The 15,270-nt window shown below is 46.7% G+C and overlaps 1 protein-coding gene across 1 annotated transcript in view; it reads left to right on the forward strand.

The window, feature by feature from the left end:
• The window catches only part of LOC144159591 (uncharacterized), a 146,615-nt gene that overhangs the window by 118,958 nt on the left and 12,387 nt on the right, over nt 1-15,270 (forward strand). The window contains exons 15-21 of the mRNA XM_077691178.1: nt 1-191; nt 255-324; nt 2,201-2,327; nt 2,460-2,651; nt 4,965-5,138; nt 7,429-7,495; nt 9,849-10,028. Coding sequence (XP_077547304.1) covers nt 1-191; nt 255-324; nt 2,201-2,327; nt 2,460-2,651; nt 4,965-5,138; nt 7,429-7,495; nt 9,849-10,028 — 1,001 coding nt within the window. The remainder of the gene's footprint in view (nt 192-254; nt 325-2,200; nt 2,328-2,459; nt 2,652-4,964; nt 5,139-7,428; nt 7,496-9,848; nt 10,029-15,270) is intronic.

Consider the following 15,270-nt stretch of genomic DNA (forward strand, 5'->3'; position numbering starts at 1 on the left):
CTCCGGAGCCAAGTGGAAGCAGAGAAGACGCCTCCTGACTCCTGCGTTTCACTTTCGTATTCTGGAATCATTCGTGCAGCCGATGAACGCCTGGGCCCAGTGCACTGTCGAGAAGATCATGCAGCGCTGCGCGGAACCTTGGATCGACATTGTGCCTTTGGTGGCCGAATGCACGCTAAGCATACTTTTAGGTAGATCGTGCTGGTTGGTGACCTTGTAGGCGAAAATATTCACGAATCTTTCTCGACATTTAGAGACCATTATGGGTGTCGCTCCAGAAGAACAGGAAGAATACTGCAAATTGTACGTTCAAGCAGTCCACTAGTAAGTTTCACTTTATTTCTTTACGATGCCCTTTAGTTGGCAGACTTACTCTTCACCACGACGCCACAATGCCCCCTGATGAGCTGGGATTTGTGAGGAAACTGCCTGAGTGGTTATTTAGTGGCATCTGTCTAGAATATGGTATACGGTGCTTTTATAGGAAGAGCTTTTTCTTGGCGAGTGTCTGTCATCACCGTGTGTGCATGGCTGTGGTGTTTCTATCGTTGTATCCGCCGCCGGTGTCACGTCGCGTGCACACTTCACACTTCTACAGTTAGAGGATCGAGCTCCAGCCTCTGTGCCTCTGAAGCGAGAATATGGAAGGTCTTATACCCTAGGCCACTTCCACAATATGGACTCATAACGATGGCCACGCTTGGTCTTTTTTTCACTTTAAAGCTGCAACCACAGAACGTGCCGCAGGAAGTATTGTCCTTCAAGGACAATTATCGTATAGCTGCATGCCACTCGTGGTGGCTTGAGGTCTTTCCCTTTCACCTGTTGTGGTTTATCCGTAGGAAAGCTTAATATTGAACTGAGAACCTGTAACAGTAGTTGGTATTTGATCCGCAGTTTTCACTGGTAGCAGCGAAGAGGGGAGAGTGGAAGTCTCGATTTGACAACTACACGAATTTGGGAGATAACTAGGGGAAATATAATTACAATGTCGAAGTATAATTAAGGTGTTATACTATTAGTTCTAAGGTGCCTGTTGTATGCGTTAGCATTCTATAAATAGGCTCGAGATAAATAGAAATAGGAACACTACACTGCTATGACTAACAGGAAATAACTCACCACTATGTACAACATAATTTCAAACAGAACAGAAGAGCCTATGACGCTTAGCTAGGTTGCTGACGTCCTTAAAAGTTAATCTGCGCAAAACAAGACACGTCCTAGCGCTTGGGCTGCCTTCCAATGGGAAGGGGGGGGGGGGGTTCTGAGCTGCTTTTTCTATACTTTGTTACCCGAAAGTTATCTGTTCACGTGCTGCGGTGGGCCCCCTACCGGCTGTGTTCATGTAATCAGTGTGACTTGCTCTACCTATGTCCATGACACGTAGAAGATCACGCCTTGTATAGTTCATCTTCGGTCCTTCACGGGGGCTTTCACGGCGTGTCTGTGCGTGTGTGTGTGGGGGGGGGGGTGGAATTGGGAATTGGGTCGCTGTGCTTTTGGTTGTATGTTGTTTGGGAGGAGTTTTTCATGGAGACGCAAAATGAAAACGCCTGGGAGTAGAGATTTCGACGTGCGTTAAAGATCTCCAGGCTGTCGAAATTACTCCGTAACCCTTCTCTACGGCGCGCCTCATTACCTAGGTGCCGCTTTTGCGCGTACGACCCCCTCCCCCCTAAAAATGTTGCTGCTGAGGTGGCAGCTTTGAACTACGGCGGCTCGGACCCCGGTGGGTTCGCATTTGTTAGCCTCTTCGCTTGGTTTTTTTTTTTCAGCTCTCTAGCTTCTGTCTTGCTCTTGCTTTCGCTGCTTCGCCCTCTGTGATCATCGCTTTACCGTCGCGGCTCTGATATCATTTGTTGTCGTGCTTTACAAAACCTTCCGCTGCGGCGCGCACTTGCGACTGATTGTTTTGAAATTTATTATTGCGTTTTGTCGCTTGCTTCAACAAAATTTAAGGCAAATTGATTGTTTGTGTATTTGCATCATAGTTACCGAGGCCGCCCTTTTACTGTTACTGGCGTTACATTCAGCTACTATTTTCTCGTCTGTGCGTGCGAAACTACTGATTCAAGCTTTCCGCTGCGATTCCACACTTTGTACATTTCGCTACATCGAATCTCTGGATTTCTGAAATCATGCTATATTTGCATTTCTTTGTTTTACTGGTTGCTTCAGCATTTCGTTCCTTACGCAGCTTGTCAAGCCAGATTACGTTCCGGGTTCAGTCACCTTGGCTACTTGTGGATGCCATTTACTACCGAACTGCTTACGGGAAGGAGTACAAGAGAATGACGGAAGTTGTCCACAGCTTCACTTCAAGGGTAAAAAGTCATTCATTCGGGCCCACGTGTTTGTGAAAACATTGTATGTTCAAAACAACTACCTCTCAGTTTCTGATTGCCATAAATGCCAAACATTTATGTAGGTTGTTTTAACCCTGCTCAACGTTTTAGGTCATTAAAAAACGCAGGAAAGAGCTCGCAGGCACCACTGACCATGACTACGACGATGAAATACAAGAAGGAATCTACCGTAGGAAGCGACTGCAGACATTTTTGGATATTCTTCTTCGACACAGTCTGGACACCGACACCTCTTTCAGCGATGACGACATTCGCGAGGAAGTGGACACTTTCATGTTCGAGGTAACGTGTTCACTGGTTAAGGCGAAACATCCCGAAGTAACAAGCTCTAGTAAAAAATGCACCCGGTGGCTTTTCTTTTTGCACGCCGTTTCAAACGTAGGGCTGGGATTAGGAGCCTGTTCATGATAACTGCATGTGACTTATGGTCGATTTTAGGTTGTCATTTAATCCAGCACAGCCACGAACAACTGACGCCGGGTTACTAGCAGCCGTTATTGGCGAAGTAGTTGATTATTTTGAAAGTTCAAGTCACGTTCTCCCCTTCTCTTTTTTTTCGTTCGCCTTGCTGGTAGAGCAGCAAATGGATGCTGCTGACTTGGGGAATGAAGACTAACTCGTTATCTGCTGGCACCTTGAGGATGAGACAACTACATCTGAGAGAGGAGATTGCTTAATGCGTCTCCTGCTCTATTTACAGTGTATTTACATGATGATTTATAGACCATCTAAATACAAAGGATTCTGGGCAGCCCAATCAAAGAACAGCAGAACAGTACTTTCCCTTTCATGAACTTCCGATTGGCTGCAGATGAAATGTCCGCCCCGTGTTCCTTCCGGCCAATTATTCGGTGCAAAACCGCCTCTCTCAAGGGGATCATTCGTCGCTTGCGGTCTTGCATGGTCCTTGTATCATTCTTCGTAATTCAGAGGGTCACTCCGAGTTGTATGGATCCTCCGCAATGTGGTAGCGCTTTGCCACTGTGGTGCAATCACCGCGCCACCCGCGAATGCGTCATAAAACACACGTCGATGCACTGGCATTGTCGGCTACGCAGCGCTGCACGATCCCTTGGGATATCGCATGTCGACGGCGCACTCGCACGAGCCCCTCGCAGAGCGGAAGCAGTTCATGTGATGCAACAGTGAGCGTGGTTCGGCGGTGAGTGGCCTTTCCGTCTCCTGGTCGTCGCCGCTCGGTCGAACAGGGTGCAATGTAGAGGCAGTGAGGAGACTGCGCGTCCTGCAAGTGGTTGCGGGTCTTCTCGAACCCAACAGTTCGCATCCACCTTGTATATCATCAGGCAAGTAATAAATGATCCGAAGGATTCGGGTAGGTCAATAAAGTTCACAAGGGCTATCTTGCTAGTAGGTAACTATTGGTAAAACGGTGCAACTACGACCGCACAAGACGGGAGGGCGCACAACGCAGGCGCTGAATAACAACTGATGTTTTATTTGCGAAAAACTATCACTGATACATCGGTGTACATGTGCGTTGTTGGCATGACCACACAAAGAACTTTGTAAACACACTACATCTCGAGAAAAGGGAGGCTTCCTTAAATGTCCCCCAAGCTAATTCTCTACTGGCCACATCGTTTACCCTCTAGATCCAACGAATGAGCTTCATCAATAAATACAGAGCGCTTACTGACGCAGGTGGGCTCTGCAAGGTTATTCTCATGGGTCTCTTTATTTGTTTCGAAAGGTGCTAGGTGTCAGGAAAATAACACCTTTGACCAAAGAAGACCTGAGCCCCAATCTCTGCAATGTATTGGAAGGTGCGCGGACCATGGAACAGTTTACGGCAAACTTTCATGCTCTCGTAGGCTTGTTGTTGATGCAGCATCCAGCCCGAGCTACGTACTCGTAGCAGCACGAAAACGAGAGGAAGTAGACTACTCCTGTCGCCCATGAAGCGTACTTGGTTTCATGCTTGATCCAGCAATCTTCTGCCCAGACGTGTTGCTTGCTCCAAGCGTTTGTGCCCAGATGCGCACACTGCTCGTACTTTTTGACAAAAGCTGAACCTGCAACCTGTACTCCATAGTTTGACTAAGTTGGCGAGTGTCTTTCATCACTGTGTGTGCATCTCATGAGGGCTGAAAAATGAACTTAAATTTTTTTGCCGTGCTGCTGAAAAGTTGCTGCGAAATTATTTGTATTTGCTGATAGGAGCATTACCTTCAAGGGTTTTGTATCTATTCAACAAAGTTCTGTAATGTTAGTCACGCTGTATTTAAGGAAACAATTGACTTATAACCTCGTACGGATGCGGTCGCTTTACAACAACGTAAGATCTCTGTAAATGGCTATTATTTTGCGGCCCCAACATAGCTGCCAAAATACACAGATCCTGAGGGAAAAAAATACACGTAAAAACACGCCAGCTTTTGAAGAAATGTAAAGAATGGAAACACGCAACCTTACTCATACCTCAAATACTGCTGTGCTCGTAAAAGCCCGAATTGACCCTTTATTGCCTTGAATAACCAAACTGCGCTTTTTACATCTGTCAAGGCTGCTTCTTGCTTCCGGGTCTTATGCTGTTTTCCAACATTTTTTTCTTTGTTTGTGGCGTTTCTCTGCTAGGGCCACGACACAACAGCAGTGGCTATATCCTGGTCACTATACCTTATTGGATTGCATCAAGACCACCAGGCGAAGGTTTACGAGGAACTGTCATCTGTTTTGGGAAATGATCCACAAAGACAAATACTCATTGACGATCTGAAGGAACTCAAATATCTAGATTGCGTTATCAAGGTTAGTAGCCCGTAACGCTCTATACTGCGCGGCCCCTACTCCTGAATGATCTGGTAAGGTGTCAGCTATGAACTCGGTAGATTTCACTCGCAATGCCTCTTAAAGCAGTGCCATTTTGAATGGTTTCCTGATATCAATTTCTGACCGTTTATCGGATGGAGGCAAAACACACAACTTTGCTTCGAATAAAAGATAACCGCTTCTTGGGCGAATGATTAAAAAATAACGTCGACTGAACTGCGACGCAAAGCGGTATTTCCCGCACTTGTTCAATGATGTCAACCGGAGACATCCCCCGCCGGCTTGTGGGGATTGGCCTGTTCTCTTGAAAACGAACGGAAGACTTACAGCAATTTATTGGTTAATTAGGGGGTTTAACGCCTCGATAGGTGTTGAGGCGCGCCGTAGTGGAGGGCTCCAAATTAAGTTTGACCACCTGGGGATATTTAAAGGAGTACTGACACGAAATTTCAAAGCTGAGATAACTATGTAAAACGCTTCCTTTTTATCAGGAGATATCTCCCAGCAAGTTTCAACAGCAACCGTTCAGCGAAACATATTTAAAATCCATTTTAATCTTCGCCCGCACGAGAAAGCCCAGAGCGGGCCGACGTGTCATCATCTGCTACGTGCCCCAAACTGCCGACGTCGGGGCTCCCGTGACGAAGCCGACGCGCTGGCTGTGGTTGGCGCGCGCTGCTAGGGCGTGTGTACACGTCATGGTTCTGGGACTGACGTCATGCTGCCCGGGTCTGTGGGGACGGCGAAGACCTCGGCCGGTCTGGGCGCGCGCGTGCGCTCACTCGCGCGCGCTTCCAGAGAGGCAGCGGTACGGCAAGAATGGTGACGCCATGTGATACATGCTGTCATGGCGGCCGCTCGGCGTTTTTTTGTCGAAACCGAAACTGGCACGAATAAACGACGCCGTAAATGAATGTTTACGCTGCGCTCGACCGTCTAATCTGTCATTCTATGATTAGTGGGCTGGTAGGTACGCATAGCAGCGAAAAAAACGTAACATAAAAATTTCGGGTCAGTACTCCTTTAACGTGCGCCGAAATCTCGAACACGCGGGCGTTTTCACTTTTCGCCTCCATCAGAAAAGCGGCCGCCGCGGACGGGAATAAGATTGACGACAAGGCCCCGTCAATGTGCTGGGGTTCTATCACAGTAACCGGAAAGGGACACTCATTATGCTCTTTCCATAATATAAACAACTCCCATTTTACAACATTAAGAGTTTACTTGGGCTCCAGTTGTGGAATTCTAGTGAAATGCAAACATAATCCTGAGGTTCACTATTTAAGCACGCACGGCTACTCGCGACCACGCCGTTATTGGGCTGGAGCCCTCTATTTCACCCATAACCCAATTTTATGTTCCTGCCGGGCTGCGTGCGTTGACGCGTAGTAAACAGATTATCTGTCTTTTGTCTACTTCCCTGCGTGCATAACCAGATACCAATATTTTAGTACGTAAAAGAGCTTAGCAATCAGACAGTAATTTTTTTGTTCTAATAAATGAAATTGTTCTTATATGAAGCACAGTTTCCAGGGGAACATAGTTGTTGCGAGGTATGAACTTGCGTAATATTTCGAAAACAAAGTTATAGTTTGTATTCATGGTGAGCTTAAATTTATTTATACGAGGTATGGTGTGCCACACATTCCAAATTGAAATATGCGTTCGTACGGCAAGAACTTGAATTCGAAAACTGCCGCAATTTGTTTACTTCTCGAGGAATTCAGGGCTGGGCGCTGCGTGCGTGGTCAGCTCCTTTAACCTAAATGCAAATATTCGCAGCGGTGGCGGCTATCAAAGTTTAAGTACCCGCAGAGCACGGTGTTGCTGCCATTTCTCAAAAAATGCGTGTTCTTCTTGATACAAAAACCACCGGCTTGAATTTATCGTACGCGCTTGAAGCAAAAAAAATTCCACAACGCTTTAAATATGAGATAGGAGCAGTGAGGTGGGCTTCCTGTGAATTCTTTGTTTCGTCAACAGGGGTATTGCGGGTAAAGTCTGATACCTTAACTAGCCAAAATCATAGCACCATGGTATTAGAAAACACCCGAAACTAGATTTTGTTTGCCCTGTGAAGTTTTTAGGCTGAGTTTTCAGGACTAACAGGCAGAAGTACTAGTACCTACATAATCGGAGCATCTGGGTGCCACACACGCGTGTCGCCGTTTATATAATAAATTACGATAATTCATTTTTTTCCTTTTTATTGCGACGTGAAAGTAACTATTCTATTTAGTTGGTGATTCCTCTATTTTCCTTTTTTCAGGAATGTCAGCGGTTGTACCCATCGGTGCCAATAACTGGCCGTGAAAGCACGGAAGACTTCAAGCTAGGTAAAAATTAGACTGCATAATTAAAATATTCTTTTATAAACACCTTGAACCTGGAAAGCGAAATTTTTAACATTTACCCGCACTTTGCAACCTATCTCTGAAAATCTGCATTTCTGGCTGTTTTCGACTGTCTGTTGGGGCTGTTTCTCGTTCCTTCTCTTTGTTGTTGGACGCTTTATCTCCGTCCTCTTTCACCTACTCTTCGTTACGATATCCTTGAAATATATTTTTATAGATGGGAATCAGCTGAGGGAAGGTCGTCAAGAAGGTCGACCGAGAAGATGCGCACTGTATATTCTTCTCATGTGACATGGCATCCAACAGCTGAAATTATGCAAGCTGTTCTCATTACTAGGTAAAATATTTCGGTACTTGATTCAACGATCGCAAGCAAGAAAAGGGCCGTTATTTCTGCTCCAAAAATATAAGGGGGCATTAATGAAACGTAGATTTCCCCGCAACCTCACTCTTCTAGTGAGCGCAATTTCGAAGAATACAAGACATATCTTTCAAAGATCGCTCCCTCAACATCGTCAACCTTGCGGCTCAAAGGCAGCAGGACAATAGTTGATATTTTATATTCATCCCCATAAATTGAGTAAATCAGCATAAATAAAAAAAAACATAATTAAATTATTAACTGAAGAACTAAGATTGGATGCACACAAGTTTTGTAACTTCAGCTGCCCTACGCCACTTGAAAACACTTAGATACCGGCTCCGCCAGGCACCGCCTCCTCTAAAGCTCCTTGCATACACTTCACTTATACTGTCTTTACTAGTATAAGGTAATATAATTTGGGCACGATTCACAAAAAAGCAAATAACTAAAATGAAAGGAACACAAACAAAAGCAATAAGGCTTGTCTACAACCGGTACCGACTTTCAGATTCTCCGAGTGAACGAATTAAAAAAAAAGCTGGCTTACATAACTTAATGAATAAAACAATGTTGGCACGCGCGAAATTTATGCATGAATTAATTCATGGTCATTTAAATATTGATGCATCCGCCTAAGTCTTGTTTGACTGAACTAGAACACGCCATAAACACCGAATGAGATTTAACGAATACTCATTTGTCACAAAGTGCTTTAAGTACTCATTTTTCCCATTGGCAGCTAATGAATGGAATAAATTTGACCCGAATATTTCAAGCACTGTCGACTTAGCGAAGTTATTAATACTGGCCGAAAATGAACTTTTTATTATGCAAGCGCAAATATTTAGTTGATTCTCATCTAGTCGTGATTAAGCTGTATTGAATACTGAATTCGAGACATGGGCAAATACCCTAATGATTCTTGATCCTCTTTCCTTGGTGTTTATATAAATCTGCTTTCACTTGAATTACTTAGCCATATTGTAGTCATTCATATTAAAGTTGTGTTACTTGAATATGCCAATGTGACAACCATTGCTGAAGTCGCTGCATTTATTTTGTACTAGCAACTTTTGTGACTCGTGTTTTTATTCTGTTCTTGGTCCGTAGATTTAAAGTGATCCGATTCTGTCAGTTTTATTCTTTACTTTCACTGAAATGTATGTCTTTATTGTGTACTTATTTGATATTTTATGTTCTTGCCTGTCCTGCTAACATCCCCAAATAGGATTGGTAGTATGTAGAAATAAATAACTTGTGAACCTTTTTAAGGCCCGATTTCGGTCTGGTGAATACACGCCTGCTTCTGCTTGACTACGTGAATCTGTATTTCGTTCGAGACACTTGCTGCAGTGTCATGTCATGCGCAGGACGTAAACGTAGTTCAATGTTAAATATGCCCAGCCGAAGACGCTTCGAATTGTTAGAGTTGAGGCTTTAAACAGGTTAGTGCATAACGGCTGCAAATGGTGAACAGCGCTTCCTTGATGAAATACTAGTTGGAGGAAGAAATCTGGCGATAAATTGCAACTCTTATTTATTTTTCAACGTGTTTGTGTTATGCATCCTGATAGCATAAAAAGAAACCATCGTAAGTGAAGTCTGTGCGCCCTCCTCTACGTGTGGCGTCAAATAAGCAGTCAAATAGGCGTCAATTTCAAAGTGGTTCTTACGCTCCACGGGCGTTAGCACAACTGATCACTATCCCCTGATCCCTATCGTCCTCGAGTGAGGTACGTAATCTATCTCGGCTGTTTAGTTTCTTTCACTTCCTAGAAGGCCATAAGCGCATATGAAGTACAGGCTGCTTTACAGCTGTACTTGACATGTAGTGATTACAAAGCGATCATATAAAGATCATGTTTTGCTACTGGGGCGCATGTTGATACCATTTCCTTGACATTCTGTGGCTATTGAAGGTGTCTGTTCGGACAAAGATGTGGAAAGTGGTACCCGCATTTTTTTTTCTAGGCGATCACGTAATTCCAAAGGGCAGCACGATTGACGTATTCATCTACGCCCTTCACCGGGACCCCGAAGTGTTCCCTGATCCTGAAAGGTTCGATCCAAGTCGGTTTTTGCCGGAAAACAGCAACAAGCGCCACCCCTATGCCTTCATACCGTTTTCAGCAGGCTCAAGAAACTGCATTGGTAAGTGATTAGGCACAAAGTATAAATATGCGAGCTTGGCGTAAATCGATACATCAAAGTGTCAACACAAATACGCCACCAGCGGCAGCACATCGAAATTGGTAATCAGTGCCGAAAATGTCAAGAGCCTGAAAATATTTATCTTGGCCGCTTACATGCTCTCGCACAACGAGATTACTGCGCTATCTGAGAGATCCACTGATGGACTTTCTTTTTTTTATTTTCGCGTGAATTCGGTACATTCACACGTGCCAAAAAAACGCGCCGAATTATTAGACGAATTAGACAAGGCGAAGTGTGTCTCAAGGGAAGGTTTGCTGAAGCAAGGTAATACTATTAATACCATATTTCTGGCAACTCGTTTAAAACATTCCTACGGTCAACTAATCAGGGGGGGAAATCTTACTGCCGGCCTGCTCGTGGCCCCCCCTGCCGGCGGACTGGGCTGTGTCGGTCGGTTTCGGCTGTCCTGCTTTGGTCCGTCGCAATGGCAGGAGTCAGTGGTGTGCCAGGCCCACTGTATTGGGTATTCAACGCCCATGGGAGCTTAAGCAACTCCCACGCACTCTGAGGGCAAGTGCCTTCCAAGAACACCGATGCGTGATGCGGACGCAGGGCCGGACAGCCTGGGTGGCTACCGAGGTTGGTGCTTGGAATGGTAATTCGAACAAAATTTGCGGTCGCAAATTTCTGTGGATCAACTATGATTCTCTTTGGCCGGGGGTGGTAACGCGCCCCTGTAATCCAGTGTGGTGGAGGCCGGGGGGTCAATGTTGCGAAGTGCAACTGCACCAAGCGGTACAGTTTGTGTTATAGTGGCGCACGGTTGCTGAAGCAATGTGAGTGCTGCTATGAGGCCGGGGGAGTGGCGAGCCCCTGTAACCGCAGCTAGGAAGGGGCCTATAAACACGAACCGATCTGCTCGCCGAGGGAGGTGACGAGCCCTTGTAACCCAAGTCATAGTGGTACATGCGGTACAGTTCGTTTTACCGTGCCATGCTGAAGCATGGGTACACACAATGAGGCCGGGGGAGTAGCGAACCTCTGTAACCGGAGCATGGAAGGGGCCTTTAATGCGAACTGGTCTGCTGACCGAGGGAACTTGATGAGCCCTTGTAACCTTCAGTCTTGGGGGCGAGTGTGCAGAGCCACAGGGAGTCCCTCAGAGGATCCCTTGATGATGGTATTTGTGGAGCAACTATGACTCTCTTGGCTAGGGGAAGTAGCGAGCCCCTGTAATCCAGTGTGGGAGGAGGCCAAAGGCTGGGGGTGGTAACGCGCCCCTGTAATCCAGCGTGAGAGGAAGCCAGCGGGTCAATGTTGCAACGTAATCACTGCGCTCAAGCGGTACATTTCGCACGTAGTGTTGGCGTACCATTGCTGAAGCAATGGGTAGACCACTATCGAGCCGGGGGCGTGCACACCCCTGTAACCATAGCTTGGGGCTCGTTCTGTTGAACTTGCGAACTGGTCTGCAGGCCGGGGGCTGTGACAAACCCTTGTAACCTAATGTCATAGGGGCCAGAGCGTGGAAGTACGGTAATTCCACGAGACCTCCTCGAGGAATCGGGGAGGCCGCACAATCCCTGCCCTGGGAGCGTGCAAAACGGCCGCCACTGCGGAGGTTCCTGGTACAACTGGAATCAGGTCCTACGCGGAGGTCGGGCGGTCGGGTGTCAACCCGGCACTTGGTGATGCGATTGAAGCAGGAAAGCGGATCGAGATCGATCAACTATGACTTTCTTTGGCTAGGGGAAAATGGCGAACCCCTGTAATCCAGCGTGGGAGGAGGCCGGGGAGTCAAGTTGCGAAAGTAGCAAGTGCCGCAAGCGTACAGTCGTTGCACTGCACACTAAACTTTTTTACACCCTTTTAGCCAAAAAGGGTGTAGCATAAGTGGAAAAAGGGTGTTGGGAGGCCTTTACACCCTTTTTCTTGAGTCTCAACACCCTTTTTTTAGCTCTACGCCCTTTTTGTTTGAAAAAAAAGGTGTTGATCAACTTCAACACCCTTGGTTTTTCTTAGGGTGTTGAAAGGGTGTGGAAAAGGTGTTCAGCTGTTCATTGAATAAGGCCTGTTAGGATGCATAATAGCACTGTAAAGAAGAAGACATCCCCTCATATACTATTCTACTCGCAAGAAATTTCCAAACGCAAAAAAAATAATTGCTCTGATGCAATGACCGCTCGTTTACTTATTCGGTGCACCACATGCCCCAAGTTTAGCTTTGGCACGTGAAACACCAATTTGAACCTTCAAAATTAAGAAGACTGTAGTCGTGTGGCGAAAAGGATGTTTACCAACTGCAACACGCTTGGCTTTCTGTAGGTTGTTGAAACGGTGTGAAATAGGTGTTCAGTTGCAAAAAAAGAACAGCGGAGCTGGGGGTCGACCTAGTTTCTTCCGGTGTTGCTAAGTTTTGTTATGTTTGCTAAGCTTTACAATGTTTTTGCTAAGCCAGGATGACCGCTCAGGGATGAGGCCAAATTTAACCGGATTTTACAAGGCTGTTCCAGTGTGCCCTCCCCCCCTCCCCATTTCCAGGAGATCCAAGAGGGAAACAAGGGAGGTCGGCCCCCAGCGTTGCTGTTTCTCCAGCCTTGCACCACTATTGCAAGCTGCCGGAATTTTTTTACCTTTTAGAATCCAAAAAAGACTAGTACCTTTGAAATTGTACAGTAAGAGGTGCGGATACGCATACGCCCCTTGTGCTCACACTCTAACAAGCTCGAAAGCCGACTTCACTGTTATAATACCCTATCTGCGGTGGTGCACCCTTTACAGGTGCCCCAGTTCTTTTTATTTGTATTTTTTTTTGCTAATGCCACCGACACTACCTCCTGAAGCTTAAAGAGCTGCACTGGCAAAAAATTATGCCAATTCATATTGCTGTAAGCATCGTGAGGTACAACCCCCCCCCCCGCCCGCTTGTAGAGAATGTTCAGTCCACCCGTGTAAACAGGGACAAAATGCCTCCAAAATTGGAGGTCTCTCCACCTTTTTTCTTCGTTGGTGGTTTTTTCTTACACCCTTTTTTTTCTTTACGCCCTTTTTCTTAGTTTCGAACACCCTAATTTGTAGCTTTACACCCTTCTGGGAAAAAGGGTGTTGAAATATTGAACACCCTTTTTGAAGGGTGTTGAGGTGGCAGGGAAGATTTGTATGGTATTTAATAAAATTCTATAAGTTACGGATCAGAAAAACTATCGTGTAATTAAAAAGTTTTTGCAAATCCGTGTGTTGATTTGTATATCCTCGTAGTAAAATCCATACTTTCAAAATTAGCGCTAAAATATCAGTTTTTTGCGACAAGCCCACCGACTCCATCTGGGGGCTTTCCTCTGCTGGGTATAAAAGCAAGAACAGCACATGTACTGCTAAGTAAGTATGCACTACCTGTACGGCTTGCATCCCGTGTTCAAACTGTAACTTGTACGTATTGGCTGTTTGTGTTGAATGCTGCGCGCTCCGCCATTTGACATTGCCTCTGCGCATGCCATCACCTCAAAAAAAAGGTAAGACTCAACACCTTTTTTTTAGGGCGTTGAGCATCCTCAACACCCTTTTTTAAAGGTGTTGAGCTCAACACCCTTTTTTCATCCATACACCCTTTTTTTGCCAAAACACCTTTTAAGGGTGTTAGCCATGGGACAAGATTTTTACACCCTTTTCGGCCAAAAAGGGTGTAAAAAAGTTTAGTGTGTGGGACTACCGAGTAAATTCGGGAAACCGTTGCAGGCCGGGGGACTGGCGACACTTGTAACCGCAAGCTTTGGCGGGGCCAGCGACCTGATCGCTATAAGTCGGGGGGAGTGACATACCCCTGTAACCGAATGTCATGGGGCCAGATGTTGTACAGTCCGTATGAGGCCGGGGGGGGGGGGTCGCGCCCCCCTGTAACCTTGCTGTGAGGGGCCTATAGATTGATCTTCTCTGGCTGCCACGGGACGTGCTACCACGAGCTACTGGGTGTTCCGCACGGGGAAAACGAGGAAAAGTGCGGTTAGTACACCGACCGGGGAAACTCTCCTGGCTTAGTAACGGCTAGTAGGCCCGGACCGATCTCCTCTGCAGAGCCGCTACACCACGGCAATGCCAAAAGACTCTTGTTCCATTGAGCGAAAGAGTAGGCACAGAGGAGGACATAAGAAAAGGGCTCGCAGACCCAGTGGGACCCTTGCGAACGTGTGTTGGCTTGCCAACATGGGTTTCAGTTCACGTTCGCATACAAACTTCCGGTGTCCGGAGACCGTGAAAAGCAGGTGTTGCAAGTACCCGTGTATAGTGGAAAGCTTCACTGGTGATTCATGAGTACCTTGTGCGGGACAGTTGATCGAGGACGTTAGTACGCATCGGCCGCAGAGCTGGGGGTCGGGGGGGGGGGGGGCGGGACCTGGCCGTCTCCACTAAATAGGGTACTTCCTGTCTCCGACAGTTGGGGTCCAGTTATCGGACCCTATGGGTGAGCGATAACCCGTGGCAGGGACCGCACATTTGGCAATTGGCACTGTCTGATGCCCTCGCTGAGCAATCAGTCTTGGAAGAGAGTCAGACAAAAGGATTGGAGCAAAATTGCTTCCCTCATTCCCACCCTTTTTCCCATAACTCATCCCGATGTCCAAGTTCCCGTTCCCAGCAACCCACCCTATCCGGCTTTTTCCTAGGGGGGACAGGAGGGGTCCCCCCTGGCTCGTCCCCCTGGCGGTGGGTCGCAAGAAAGTCTTTCCCGTTAATTTCTCTCCACCTTCGTGTGGACAAAATTCTCTTTGCCGGTTGGCCCTATTTTTGTACTGTTGCAATTGGGTATAACCGGTTGTACTTCGTGTGGTACCGGGGAGCTATTGAAAGCTCCATTTACTCATGTAAACTAATCACGTTGCTTGAATGCGAAAGCATTGTGCCTTCGTTTGCGATAGTGCTACACGGGGTTTGCGCTACTAGAACGAAGTTACTGGCGTTTGGTTCTCATAGCTGCATTGGATGCCTCCTACTCTTCGGCGTACTTGTGTGGTAAAGGGCGCTTAGCCGACGAAAAAACTGGATGCACACTTTAAGTTCATCACGAGACACGGCGCGAGTCCCCGTGACAGTTCCGACGAACACCAGGCACACTGACGGCGCCACTGGCGCGCTCTGGAGCAAAGAGGGGCGCGCGCTCGTGGAGCCATGAAAGGCGGGCCCTCGTTTCGTGTACTATTTTAAAGCAAAGCCTTACTAATTTCGTCGAGCAGTTTCCCCTTCG

The sequence above is a fragment of the Haemaphysalis longicornis genome, unplaced genomic scaffold (genome assembly GCF_048455015.1).
Source record: "Haemaphysalis longicornis isolate Haplotype H1 unplaced genomic scaffold, Haemaphysalis longicornis Haplotype H1 scaffold_1, whole genome shotgun sequence".
In the NCBI taxonomy this organism is placed as follows: domain Eukaryota; kingdom Metazoa; phylum Arthropoda; class Arachnida; order Ixodida; family Ixodidae; genus Haemaphysalis; species Haemaphysalis longicornis.